This window comes from Urocitellus parryii, chromosome 4 (genome assembly GCF_045843805.1).
Source record: "Urocitellus parryii isolate mUroPar1 chromosome 4, mUroPar1.hap1, whole genome shotgun sequence".
Taxonomy (NCBI): Eukaryota; Metazoa; Chordata; class Mammalia; order Rodentia; family Sciuridae; genus Urocitellus; species Urocitellus parryii.
In genome coordinates this window covers 204,617,849-204,629,924 of record NC_135534.1, presented here as the reverse complement: position 1 = coordinate 204,629,924, position 12,076 = coordinate 204,617,849, and the positions used below count along the sequence as shown (strand labels likewise).

The 12,076-nt window shown below is 56.0% G+C and overlaps 2 protein-coding genes across 13 annotated transcripts in view; one reads left to right on the top strand and one right to left on the bottom strand.

The window, feature by feature from the left end:
* Nucleotides 1-2,989, top strand: part of LOC144254352 (cytoplasmic dynein 2 intermediate chain 2-like) — a 3,912-nt gene extending 923 nt beyond the window's left edge. The window contains exons 2-7 of the mRNA XM_077797364.1: nucleotides 270-427; nucleotides 871-980; nucleotides 1,356-1,523; nucleotides 1,640-1,872; nucleotides 2,116-2,273; nucleotides 2,480-2,989. Of these exons, the coding sequence (XP_077653490.1) occupies nucleotides 270-427; nucleotides 871-980; nucleotides 1,356-1,523; nucleotides 1,640-1,872; nucleotides 2,116-2,273; nucleotides 2,480-2,718 (1,066 nt within the window). The 3' untranslated portion in view covers nucleotides 2,719-2,989. The remainder of the gene's footprint in view (nucleotides 1-269; nucleotides 428-870; nucleotides 981-1,355; nucleotides 1,524-1,639; nucleotides 1,873-2,115; nucleotides 2,274-2,479) is intronic.
* The window catches only part of LOC113181016 (spectrin alpha chain, non-erythrocytic 1), a 70,725-nt gene continuing 61,384 nt past the window's right edge, over nucleotides 2,736-12,076 (bottom strand). For 3 of the 12 annotated variants that reach the window (XM_026386318.2, XM_026386320.2, XM_077797129.1), the window contains 13 exons: nucleotides 10,491-10,650; nucleotides 10,015-10,091; nucleotides 9,275-9,484; nucleotides 8,556-8,852; nucleotides 8,270-8,382; nucleotides 6,906-6,923; nucleotides 5,788-5,850; nucleotides 4,680-4,734; nucleotides 4,105-4,301; nucleotides 3,920-3,973; nucleotides 3,696-3,842; nucleotides 3,449-3,596; nucleotides 2,737-3,265 (listed from right to left, as the gene is read on the bottom strand). In XM_026386318.2, the coding sequence (XP_026242103.1) occupies nucleotides 3,140-3,265; nucleotides 3,449-3,596; nucleotides 3,696-3,842; nucleotides 3,920-3,973; nucleotides 4,105-4,301; nucleotides 4,680-4,734; nucleotides 5,788-5,850; nucleotides 6,906-6,923; nucleotides 8,270-8,382; nucleotides 8,556-8,852; nucleotides 9,275-9,484; nucleotides 10,015-10,091; nucleotides 10,491-10,650 (1,665 nt within the window). In that variant the 3' untranslated portion in view covers nucleotides 2,737-3,139. Of the gene's footprint in view, nucleotides 3,266-3,448; nucleotides 3,597-3,695; nucleotides 3,843-3,919; nucleotides 3,974-4,104; nucleotides 4,302-4,679; nucleotides 4,735-5,787; nucleotides 5,851-6,905; nucleotides 6,924-8,269; nucleotides 8,383-8,555; nucleotides 8,853-9,274; nucleotides 9,485-10,014; nucleotides 10,092-10,490; nucleotides 10,651-12,076 lie in introns of all 12 variants that reach the window. The other 9 variants (XM_026386323.2, XM_077797130.1, XM_077797131.1 and 6 more) reach the window with 5 other exon arrangements.

The window sequence follows — 12,076 nt, the reverse complement described above, 5'->3', positions numbered from 1 at the left end:
GTCTGTTCTCACCAGCTGTTTCTCTGGCCCGGTGTCCGCTGTCCAGGGCCCCATCCTGCCGCTGCACAGGCCTCTCTTCAGTGCCTGGGGACCCTTCCCTGGAGAACACCGTAATCTCAGGGTGTCTGGGAGGAACCTGTGTCACTCGGTACCCAGAGTAGGCTGCCTGGGTGTGGAGGGACACAGGCGAATCTGTTTGGGGTTAGAGTGTGGAGAGGTGACGGCGGTGACAGGAGCCCTGGGAGCCACTGAGGCACGTCCCTCTGCAGGCTGGATGATGGGGACTGGAGCACTCTCAAGTCCTATGTGTGTGCCTGGAACCTGGACCGGCGAGGCCTGAACCCCCGGCAGCCATCGGCAGTGGTGGAGGTGCCCAGTGCCATCCTGAGCCTGGCCTTCCACCCCACCCAGCCCTCCCATATTGCAGGTGAGCCCCCCCCCCCCCATGGCCAACCGCCTCCCCCTGCCAGCTCCGCCTTGGGCCTGGCTGGGGCCTGGCTGGGCCACCTGGGTTGCCTGACCTGGGTGTAGTCTGTAGTCCGCTGGGCCCTCTGGGGAGACGTGTGGTATGGAACCTGTCGGAAGGGGCATCCCTGGGACAGGAGACAGGGCAGCTGTGCAGAGGCAGGATCGGAGGCCTAAAGAGGTTGGCACCCTGGGCAGCTCTCAGCTGTGACAGGGGCCAGTGTGTGCTGCGGATGGTGGGTGATGCTGGGGGGTGGACGGCCAGGCCAGGGCCTCAGCTTGCTGTGGGGCAGGCTCCCTGGGGTACAGTGAGGGGGGACTGAGGATGTCTCCTTTGAGGATTTTCAGGCCGGTAAGCTGGGCTCTGGGGAGTGCCAAGCTGACACGCAACCGTGGTCCTCACAGGAGGGCTGTATAGTGGCGAGGTGTTGGTGTGGGACATGAGCCGTTCTGAGGACCCACTGCTGTGGCGCACAGGCCTGACAGATGACTCCCACATGGACCCGGTGTGCCAGGTCAGGGTGCGGGAGGCAGTGGACCTTCAGCAGAGAAGGGAGGTCACAGGGAGTTGGCAGTTGGACAGCTGCCCTGGGCGGTCCCAGAAGCACTTGTCCACCAGTGGGAGTCCCCTAGGGCCTCGTGCTGTTCCCGGCCTTCTAGGCAGGTGCTACACCTGAGTGGCCCAGGCGTTAGGCCTGGGAGGAGCTCGGAACCCTCCACGGCTGCCCCCACGCGCGTCTGTCCTCCCCCGCGTGTCTGCCCCCCCCCCCCCCCCCCCCCCCCCGCGTCCCGCCCCGGGGCCACCAAGAACTCCTCCCCCGTCCTGTCCCTTTTTCCTCCTGGAAGTGGGCCACTGGGCAAGTTTGTCTTTCCCCACCCTGTCATCTCAGGTCCTCTGGCTGCAGGAGCCTCGGCACAGCCACCGCTTCCGGCTGCTGAGTGCGGCAGGGGACGGGAAGGTGCTGCTGTGGCAGGGGGCGGGGGCAGGCCAGCTGCAGCTCACCGAGGGCTTTGCCCTGGTGGCCCAGCAGCTGCCTCGAAGCACCAAGTTGAAGAAGGTAGGCAGCCTGGGGACGTCCCTGAGGGCCCGTGTGCCCTCCTCTTGGCCCACTGCTGTTGGGTCAGTGGGCTCGAGGCCCTCGGCTCTGACCCCGCTGTTGCCACCTCTCCACAGCCTTCCCGGGGTGAGACCGAGGTGGGTGCCACGGCGGTGGCTTTCTCCAGCTTTGACTCCAGCCTTTTCATTGTGGGCACGGAAGGCGGCTTCCCACTCAAGTGTTCCCTGGCGGCAGAAGAGGCGGCCCTCACGCGGCTGCCGAGCTCGGTGCCCCTGCGGGCGCCCGCGCAGTTCACCTTCTCCCCGCACGGGGGCCCTGTCTACTCCGTGAGCTACTCCCCCTTCCACAGGTACGGGAGGCCAGGCCACTGCCCTCCAGCCCACCAGGCCATGCGACAACTGCTTCAAGCAACTGCGTTCTGCTGGTTCCCCATTTGAGTCCCAGGAACTGTCCTCTCTGCTAAATCACCTGTTCAGGGAACCCGGGGGTCTTCTTGAGCCCATGGCTCAGGAAGAGTCTGGTGGCAGGTGCCAGCCCCATACAAAACACCCAGGCCAATTCCCTTATCCCCTCTGCCCTCCATTCCATCTAGGAACCTCTTCCTGAGCGCAGGGACAGACGGCCACATCCACCTGTACTCTGTGCTGCAGGCCCAGCCCCTGACCTCACTGCAGCTGTCCCACAAGTATCTTTTTGCAGTGCGCTGGTCCCCTGTGCGGCCCCTGGTTTTTGCAGCTGCTTCTGGGGAAGGTAGGAGAAGTCGACCAAACCTCTAAGTGGTGTTATGGACATAACTGGGACCTGGAATTGTGTTGGGGACATTGGGAGTAGAGTGAGGACAATTATCCTCCCTAAACCCCAACTGTAGCCCACCACGGGGCAGGGATGGAACACTGAGCATCTGCAGCAGCCTTGCTCTGGGCTGTGGCTTCTAATGTCCAAACTTCTCCCTGCAGGTGACGTTCAGCTGTTTGATCTCCAGAAAAGCTCCCAGAAACCCACAGTGTCCATTGTGCAGACCCAGGACGGAAGCCCCGTCTACTGTCTGGAATTCAACAGTCAGCAGACCCAGCTCTTGGCTGCTGGTGATGCCAAGGGCACGGTGAAGGTGTGGCAGCTAAGCACTGCCTTCACTGAACAGGGGCCCCAAGAAACAGAAGACCTGGACCAGCTGGCAGCGGAGGTGGCCACCTGAGGGCACAAGGGTCACAGTGGGATGAGGCGGTTGAGCTGTTTCTGGTGTGAGCTGAATGAAGAGGAGCAAAGCGTTCAGGGGGAGAAGTCAAGTCTTTATTTGTCTTTTACATGAAAACGAAATCATCTGGGGGAGGGAGAGAGCACATGAAGGGAGTGAGCCGGCTGCCTGGACCTTCTATGTCGGAATGCGGGCAGCTGCTCAGACATGGGGCTGGTCCCATAGAAGCCCGGTGATGGTGGCTGGACCAGAAGCGGTTTATTTATTAAAGCACCATTTTCAACTAAGTCTCACCCAAGCTAAGCACAGGCTGTGGTCACACTGGGAAGGAACACTGTCCTCAAGAGCACAGAGGAGTTGACATGCAGCGGGGCCCGGCAGGGCAAGCGGTGGGGGCCGGGCCAGTGGGGAGCAGGGGGGGTCAGTTCACAAAGAGTGAGCGGGTGAACTCCACGTAGTCGAAGGCGGTGGGGAGCTCTCGGCCCTTGCCGTCCACATAGGGCTTCATGTGGGAGACGCAGTAGTCGGCCTGTTCCCGGGTCAGGTTCTAGAGGGAGAGACACATCGGGCTCAGCCTACCTGCCAGCCGAAGCTGGGCTGGTCTAGGCTGGGGCCAGTTCTGGTTCACACCGAGCTGTGAGCCCCCCACATCCGGCACAGGGCAGGCCCACCATCGGGCCTGTAGCTCCAGTTGTCTGCAGCCCACTCCCTGCCCCTCCCGCGGCCGCACCTGGTAGAGCTCCTCCTTGGTCACATAGGGCTTCCCCTCGGAGCTCAGGGCCCGGAAGGCACTCTCGATCTCCTCGCTGGACTTAACATTCTCAGTTTCACGGCTGATCATAAAAGCCATGTATTCTTGCAGGGAGACATGGCCATCCCTGGGGGAGGGAGGGAGGGAGGGAGCAGGTGCAGTGAGTAGGCAGGAGGGGTGGGAGCCTGGGGCCAGGGCCACATCCACCACTGTCCCTAAAGCTCACCTGTTGGGATCCACGGTGTCCAGGATCGCCTCGAACTCTGGGTCAGGTTCCCCCTCCTCCACCATGGGCAGGTCGTAGCCCAGGGAGCGCAGGCAGGACTTGAACTCCTGGTGGTTCAGCCTGCCAGACTTGTCCTTGTCGAAGTGTCTGCAGCAGAGCCGAGGGCTACTCAGCACAGGGGCCCCGCCGCCCAGCCGTCCCCAGCCAGATGGGGCTATACTTACTTAAACATCATGCTGAACTCCTTAAGGGCCTCCTCAGTCACACCTGTTGTGTTCCTGGAAGAAAAACAGAATCAGGGGCCAGCCAGCCACACGGCAGGTGGCATGTTCTACCCTGTGCCAGCTTTTGTCGCCGACTGTTGGACTCTGCTGACCCCGCTGGGCCCACCACCCTCCAGGTGCAGTACCTGGCCTGGATCTGCTGCTCCAGGTTGTGCTGCATGCGCATGCCCAGCTGGTCAAGCTGGTCCCACTGCTGGGCCAGGCCCACAGTGCTGTGCTCTGTGTACTTGTTGTCCAGGATGAGGGCTTCCTCCATGGCAGCCCCCAGGTCCTCAATCTTCTTGAGCTGACTTCTCATGGCTCGTATTTCCTGGTGCTTGCGCTGCAGGGTGGGGGCAAAGACACGGGGATGGGACGCTCCCTCAGGCCTGGCCCAGGAGCCCACAAGCTCTCTCCTGGCCTCAGGTGCTTAGCCTGAGGCCTTTTAGGATGAGAGCAGTGGTGACACTGCAGAGAGACTTTTTCAAGCCAGCTGGTCAACCCGCCAGGGAAACCATACACTGTGGACAAAAAGGCCCCTCCCTTTTCAAGTAGGGATCCAGGTAGCAGTTGCCACAGTCTATACAATGACAAGTCCCAGGCTGCTTTCAGACTTGGGAAAAGCCAGCCCATGAGGGGCCTGATGGGCCAAGAAGGAAGAACAGGTCTGCCCAGGGATGGGGGTGAGGACCGAGCCAGGTCTGAGCCTTCAGGCACTCACTTTGGTAGCTTCAAGCTGGGATTCGAGGGTTCCAGATTCTTCCACCATGCAAGACCTAAACATAGAAGCATAGTGAGGGAGGGGACCGATCCCAAAGACGGCAGCTCAGGACCAACTCCCTCTTGGCTAAACACCAGTAGCCTGCAGGTCCTTTGTTAAGGAAACAAAGCCTGTCTGCTATGGGCTGTGCTTCCTGACTGGCCCTGGGAGCATGAGAGCAGGAATCACCTCTCCTGTTTCACAGCCACGCAGGCTGAGGACCCTTTCTCAGGTGATTCTCAGCCCCAGCCAAGTGAGGCCTCCAAGAGGTCACTTGGGAATTAAGTTTTGTTCCTTGAGGGGACAACAGAGCCCCTTTTCTCTGCAGCTGTGGGGAGGACAAGAGACCCAAGACAGGAGGCCTAAGGGCTGAGGACCTGCCAGCAGTCCCAGGCCCCCAGGAGTCTCCTTGCAGGTGCCTAAGGAGCGAGCCACATTCAAGTGACACTGCAGCCCCTCAGAGGAACAAATGAAGAGGCCCAGGTGGGCGTCTGGCAAGTGGTTTATGCTGCCTAAAAGGGTTGGCTGTGACTAAGCCCTGGGACTCAGGTCCCACTGTAGAGCTAGGCCTCTTTACAGGGCTAAGTTCTTGGGGGAGCCTACTTCTCCCCAGAAGAACACAGTAGGAGGTCATAAAAGGCTACCAGTGAACAAAGACAACAAATGAGTTGGGGTCACGTGCAGGGACGCGTTCACACAGTGTGCAAGATCTCAGTGGGATTTTAACCCCGTTTCCACAGTACCCAATGTTTGCCCCGATCTACCCCTGGAGACCTGGAGGACCAGAGTGAGCTCCAAAATCTCCCCAGGTTCAAAGTGCACTAGCAAGGCAAGGCACCAGGCTTCCTCCTACCCCAGCCGGCGAAACTCACAGGCACGCCCCGTCCAAGGGGAAAGGCGCCCCAGGACTTGGGGCAGGAGGTGGGGCCAGTGCAGCAGAGGGGAGGACAGACCCTCCTGCCCAAGCGGCTGAGGGCGTGGGTTAGTCAGAAAGCGGAGCCGCCTAGGGAGTCCAGAGTGCATTGGTAAAACCACAGTGAGGGAAGAAGAGAAATAAGAGGAGAAAAACCTTCCAGACAGATCATCCCCAACTTCATACTGATAGACACGAATGACCCGACGATATGCTATGCTAGTCAAAGAAAAGAAACCAAGTGAATACACCACAGGGCGGCAGCAAGGGCCTCCCTGACAGACACGCGCCACAGGCAAGGGCAACCTGGCACCAGCAGGGACCTGGAGGTGGTGGGCCCAGCGGCCACCTTGGGGCAGCAGTGGTTCTGGGCAAGGTGGGACAAGGCTTGGGAGGAGCCACAGGAGAGCGGGCACAGCATCACAGAGACAAGACCAAGCGCAGCAGACAGGGCGGGGTGTGGGGAGAGCCAGGGAGCCGCAGGGCTCAGGCTGCGAGCTGCCACCGTCACCCCTGCACTGAGTAGCCTGACTGGTTTGGGCAGATCTTTCCCATTACCATCTCCACCCGCCTGGCTGTCCTGTCTGTAGAACCTCAGGGGCATCAGTTAAGCCACTGTGGTCTTGGTGGAACTGGTCAAGAATGCAAGGATGAGCATCCTGGATGAAGGTCCCCAACTCTGCAGAGGCCCTGCTGGGAGTGGGGGAGCGCCCTGCTCCTCTCTGGGCTCCTCCAAGCCCTGTCTCCACATCACATAGTTAACACTGGGCACTGCCTTCTTTCTACTAGGTTACCCTCCCCTTAGAGGATGCTAGGGTCACCTTAGTCCTGGGGGAAGGCATACTCTGACCACACCTTGTCTGCACCCCCAAACTGTTATCTAGCTTCATGCACCATGGACATCTAGGGGTGAAATATGGCCTCTTTGGACAGACTGGGGAAACAGGCAAAAGAAGTCCAATATGATCCCAGGGGCTAAGCAGCAGTTGGGGCTTTTGTTCTGGCCTCCTGCTCGGTCACATTTCCCACCTCAAGAGAACCTGTGAATTTGGGTGGGAAGGTGGAAGCACTGGGCCGGCCCCCAGACTGCAGGCCCTGTCAGGAAGGAGGGGTATGGGGAGAAGGCACACCCTCCTTGTCAGGTGACAGGGTGGGTGGGCAGGAAGGCCTGGCCAGGGATCTTCTACAAGCCAGGCCACAGGGGGATGAGGCTCAGGGACAAGCACACAAGACACCAAGACATCACGAGCCCGGAAAAAGAAGACAATATTAACCCATCGAGGAGGTACGTTCTGTGGAGTGGAGATCCAAGCAGCCACGAGACAAGGTGGTGTCCAGACGCAGCAGCAATCAGGGGAAGGGACAAGGAGGACACGATAAAGAAAGAAAGAAAAAAAACCAATATTGTCAGTACCAGTCTGCCTTTGCCCTTGCCCTGGCCGATGCCTAGCTGTTGCTGGGGGTTGACCATGGCCCAAGCATGCACCCCCCCCCCAGAACACCTGGGGGCGCAGCCTCAGGGGAACGTATGGTGAGCGCTGGAGCCCACGGGCTGTGTCAACCTTTTCTGTTAGTCCAAGCAGGCCACCTTTTTTTTTTCCCCCTCCAAGCACTGGGAAGTGAACCCAGGGGTGCTTCATTGCTGAGTGATGCAACCCACCCCACCCAGCCCTTCTATTTTTTTTTTAATATTTATTTTTTAGTTTTAGGTGAACACAATCTCTTTATTTTTATGTGGTGCTGAGGAGCGAACCCAGTGCCTTATGCATGCTAGGTGAGCACTTTACCACTGACCCACAACCCCAGCTCTGCCCTTCTAATTTTTCAAAAAAACATTTTGCCATGAGTTTTGCTATATTGCCCAGGCTGGCTTCAAATCCATGATACTCCTCCCTGCCTTAGGCTCCTAAGTCTCTGGAATGACAGGAAACAGCACCAGGTAGGCCTCCATTTTTTTGTTTGTTTATGTTTTAATGGTATTGGGGTTAGAACCTGAGTATTTTTCTGCTGAGCTACATCCCCAGCCCTTTAAAAAATTTTAAATTTATTCTTCTGATATTAGGATTGAACCCAGGGGCACTCAACCACTGAGCCACATCCCCAGTCCTTTTTATATTTTATTTTGGGACAGGGTCTTGCTAAGTTGCTTAGAGCCATGCTAAATTGCTCAGGCTGGCTTTTTTTTTTTTAAATTAAAAAAATTTTTTTCAAGTTGACAATGGACCTTTATTTTATTTATTTACATGCAGTGCTGAGAATTGAACCCTGGGCCTCACACATACTATGCAAGTGCTCTACCCCTGAGCCACAAACCCAATCCTCAGGCTGGCTTTGAACTCTCAATTCTCCTACCTCAGTCTCCCAAGCTGCTGGGATTACAGGCATGCACCACTGTGCCCAGCCCCAGCCCCAGCCCTTTTTATTTTTTGAGACAGGGTCTCATTAAGTCTCCCAGGCTGGCCTTGAAATTGTGATTCTCCTGCCTCAGTTGCCCAAATTGCTGGGATTATGGGCGTATACTACCACACCAGATTCAGGCCCCTGGTTTTAAACGTGCTCCCCATGCCCAGGAGCTGGAGTTCCGGGGACCAGCTTCAGGACTGTAATGCGCCTGGGTCAGTCCCGCAAAGGCAGGTACCTGGTCTCCTGGATCCACTGGTGGAACGCATTGGCATGCTGGGCAAACTCCTGGCGCAGCTTGTCATTTTCCTCCTGCCGCCGCTGCTCCTTCTGCAGCTCCAGCTCCCGCTCCTGAGCCAAAGGGAGGCAGATGCCACTTTGGCTGGCCCTGACCCTCCCTCTCGGAGGGGTTCAGCAAGGACATGGCTACACCCTGGGGAGCTGTTCAGCAAGCCTTACATCTGAGGGGCAGGAAGGGTGGAATGTTAGTTGGCTTGGGCAGGGCCGTACATGGGTAGGCGCACCTTGATTATTTTCTGCAGGTTCCTCCAGGTCTCCTCCAAGGCCTCCATGGTGAACCAGGTATAGGGGTTGGAGGCCACGCGGAAGCTCTTGATCTGGCGGTCCAGCTCGGCCAGCTGGTTGAAGTCGGCCTGTGCGGAGCTGAGGGAGGAGCGGAAGGCATCATGGGCCTCACGAAGAGCCCTGATCTCCTCCAGGGAGTTGCAGCGCACCGGGTCCGTCAGGTCTTCCTCTGCATTCTCAAACCAGCTGTTGAAGGCAGAGGCCTTTTTGGCAAATGTCAGGAAGAGGTCCTCCACCTAGAAGCAGAGAAGCTGATCAGGAGTCGCCGGGGCGGGACACACCATCCGCAGGCAGGAAGACAGGGTAGGTGTGTGGGCAGGAGGTGGGGCAGCTCTCAGGAATCCAGGAGAGTATGGACTGTTGGGAAGGCAGTGCCACACTCTGCCTCCCGTCTCCCACACCTGCTTCTCAGCCTTCACTGCCTTCCGTTCCTCTCTTCTTGCCCCTGCACTCACACACCTGTCTCTCTCCTATGGCTCTAAAGGGCAACTTCCCAAAGGCAAAGGTCCCATCTGCCTTGATTTCAGTTGACCACCCAAAGCCTGGTCTCAGCTTCCATGGGCTGAAGCTTTGGTGTCCTTACAGGGTGGTGGCATAATACTGTAGAGTGCTGACCCTGTCACTGAGCCACTTGAGCCTTACCTGCTCCCAACCTCACCTTGCGGAAATGACTCTGAGCCTCCAGCAGCTTCTTCTTCCGGGTGGCTGAGTTAGCCAGAAGCTGGCTCCATCTCTTCATGAGGGAGGCATGTCGGGCTTCGATGGCCTTGGATTGGATGTGCTTAGCAGCCAGCAGTTGATCTTTGAGGGCAGTGATGTTGGCAATGCCCTCCTGCTGGAAGGCCTGTAGGCCAGCATCAAAGGTTTCCTGGAATGAGGAAGTGACAGAGCCACTTACAGTGATGGCAGTAAGACTAGAACTTGCCTTTCCTGGTGCATAGCTCACAGCTTCAACATCTGTCCTCCCAGGTAGGCAGCCTGAGCCCGGCTTCCTCTTGGAACTTGGGGCTCCCCTCTGCTTTCCTCCTTGCCCCAGACCTCAGATTAAGGCAGCAGCCTCCTCGCAGCCTCCTGCCCCCAACCAGCACTCCACCCAGGCTCTGGGCACTGGCCCTGGACTATGACTTGCCAGGCCCTTCCCACGACCTGGGAGGGCCTGGAACACTTGCCTCCCCATGTGACCACAATCGTTTTACTTTCGTGACTGAGCCCAGGTCTATGACCCCTGGCAACACACTCACTTTGCCAATAAGTCTGGAAGCTCCAAGTCTCAAGTCTGGAGCCACTCACTGCTGAGAACCTTTCAGGAGATCTTCTCAACAGCAGGATGACACGGACCTCCTGCTGTCTACCAGAAATGCTAACCTAATAAATTTCACTAACACTGGCCACACTGACCTGCTTGGTGAGGAGAGTTTGGACAGAAGACAGATCTCGGCCATAATCATCTGTCTTCAAGCTGTTTTCCTTTTCACCTAGAAAACCAAGCGTGGAAGCTATACCACCCTTTTGCAGCGCAGCAAGATGTATTAAAATAGAAAATGAGAGGATTGATGCCAACTGTTATTCTGTTTACATTTAAATTTTGAAGTTACTAACACCTTTCTTGACCTTACATCAGTTGGCTTCCCCTGCACCCAGGCTGAACCTCCCTCTGAGGCACAAGAATTACCAAGGTCACATGGGCCCTGCTTGATATCAGCGCAAGGGAGTTGGATGACACCCCAGCCTCTGGAGGCAGGTTCTCTGACCCACACTTGATTAGTTTGTTAGAGAAGAAAATCAACTGCATGGGAACACACAAGTCGTGGCTCTGGGAACAACCCTCCTGCCCTGGGGAATAAGAAACTCAGGGTCTTGCTGAAGCTGCTCACCAATCCAGGACTCCACCACGTCCGCCTTCCAGTTGAACTGGAGGAAGGCCGAGTTCTCGTCTAGCTTTGCCTTCCTCTGGGCCGCAGCTTTCTCTAGGTCAGACACTTTCCCATTCAGGCCTTTCATCTTTGAAGAGATATTCTCCTCGTGGTGATTGTTCTAGGCCATGAAGGAGAGCACACCCTGTCATCCTCGCTTCCCCAGAAGGTGCTCAATTTCTGTCAGATGGTTCACCCCCTTGACCACTGCTGGCTTAGGGGCTATTGATGAGGTTTCCAAAGAGCAAATGGAGTGAAAGCCTCAGGGTGAAGACTCAGAGGCAGCCCTGCTCCTTTTGGGAAGGGACTGACATTTATGCTACAATGCCTAGGAACTGAGCCTCATGCACTCCACAACTGAGCCACATCCCCAGCCCTTTTCATTGTTTCGAGACACAGGTCTCCCAGGGTTGCCCAGGATGGCCTGAACTTGCGATCCTCCTGCCTCAGCCTCCTAAATCACTAGGGTTATATAGGTGGGTGCTACCACACCTGGCCACTAGTGTTATTTATTTTTTTTATTGGGAGCGGGGGAGGGAAAAAGCCTAAGGAATTATTATTCAAATAAAAAACTATATAGCCAAGGAATGACTACTATAATATGCATTAAAAACAGTGGCTCAGAAAAATGTTTTGATACTGAGGACACTGAAAATTGCTAAGCCCTAAACACTGGGACTCAGTCTTCGTTAAAATCTTATTTGAAAGGACACAGCAGCCAGCACAGAACTGAAAAGAGCAGCTCTGCAGGAGAAAGCACTGCTGGGGACAAAGCCCCAGCTCCTTCCAGAAGCCCAAGAGCTTCCAAGCCCAGTTATCACACAGCTCACAGAGCTGAGCTGTCACAGGTGTGAGCAAATCACAGAGTCTCTGAAACTAGTTTTTTTTTTTTTTTTAATTTATGCCGGGGCTGGGGATATGGCTCAAGCGGTAGCGCGGTCGCCTGGCGTGCGTGCGGCCCGGGTTCGATCCTTAGCACCACATACAAACAAAGATGTTGTGTCTGCTGAGAACTAAAAAAATAAATATTAAAAAAAAAATTTATGCTGATGCAGCCAGAAAGAGAGCTTTCCGGTGATGAGATGTCCAGCTTCCCATAGATCAAAACCTTAGCCACAAGGGCAGTTACCAAACGCAAATTTTGTAGCATTCAGTCTCAGATGCTCAATGTGTGTGTGCTATTCCTAGGAAATGGGGGTTACCAAAACATCTGTCCTATGGCACTAGACACCTGTCCAAGCTCCCAGGTGATTAGAGGTAGTGGGCTCTGGACTGATGGCTACATGGCTTGTCTGGAACTGAAGCATGGGGCAGCTTTGGCCCCTCTGCTGTCAGGACCCTTTAACTTGCTTTCTCTGGGAAGAGCTGTTTGAATGAAAGATTGATTCATTTCTAAATTGTCCTGTACTATAGACGGGTTCTGGATAATTTATATTTACAAAATTTGTAAAGCAACGTGATCCTATAAAACAGATCTAAGGCAGCTATTTTATAGTAGGTATGTCTACATCATGTACAGACAAAAAATTTAGAAGGTCAGACGTGAA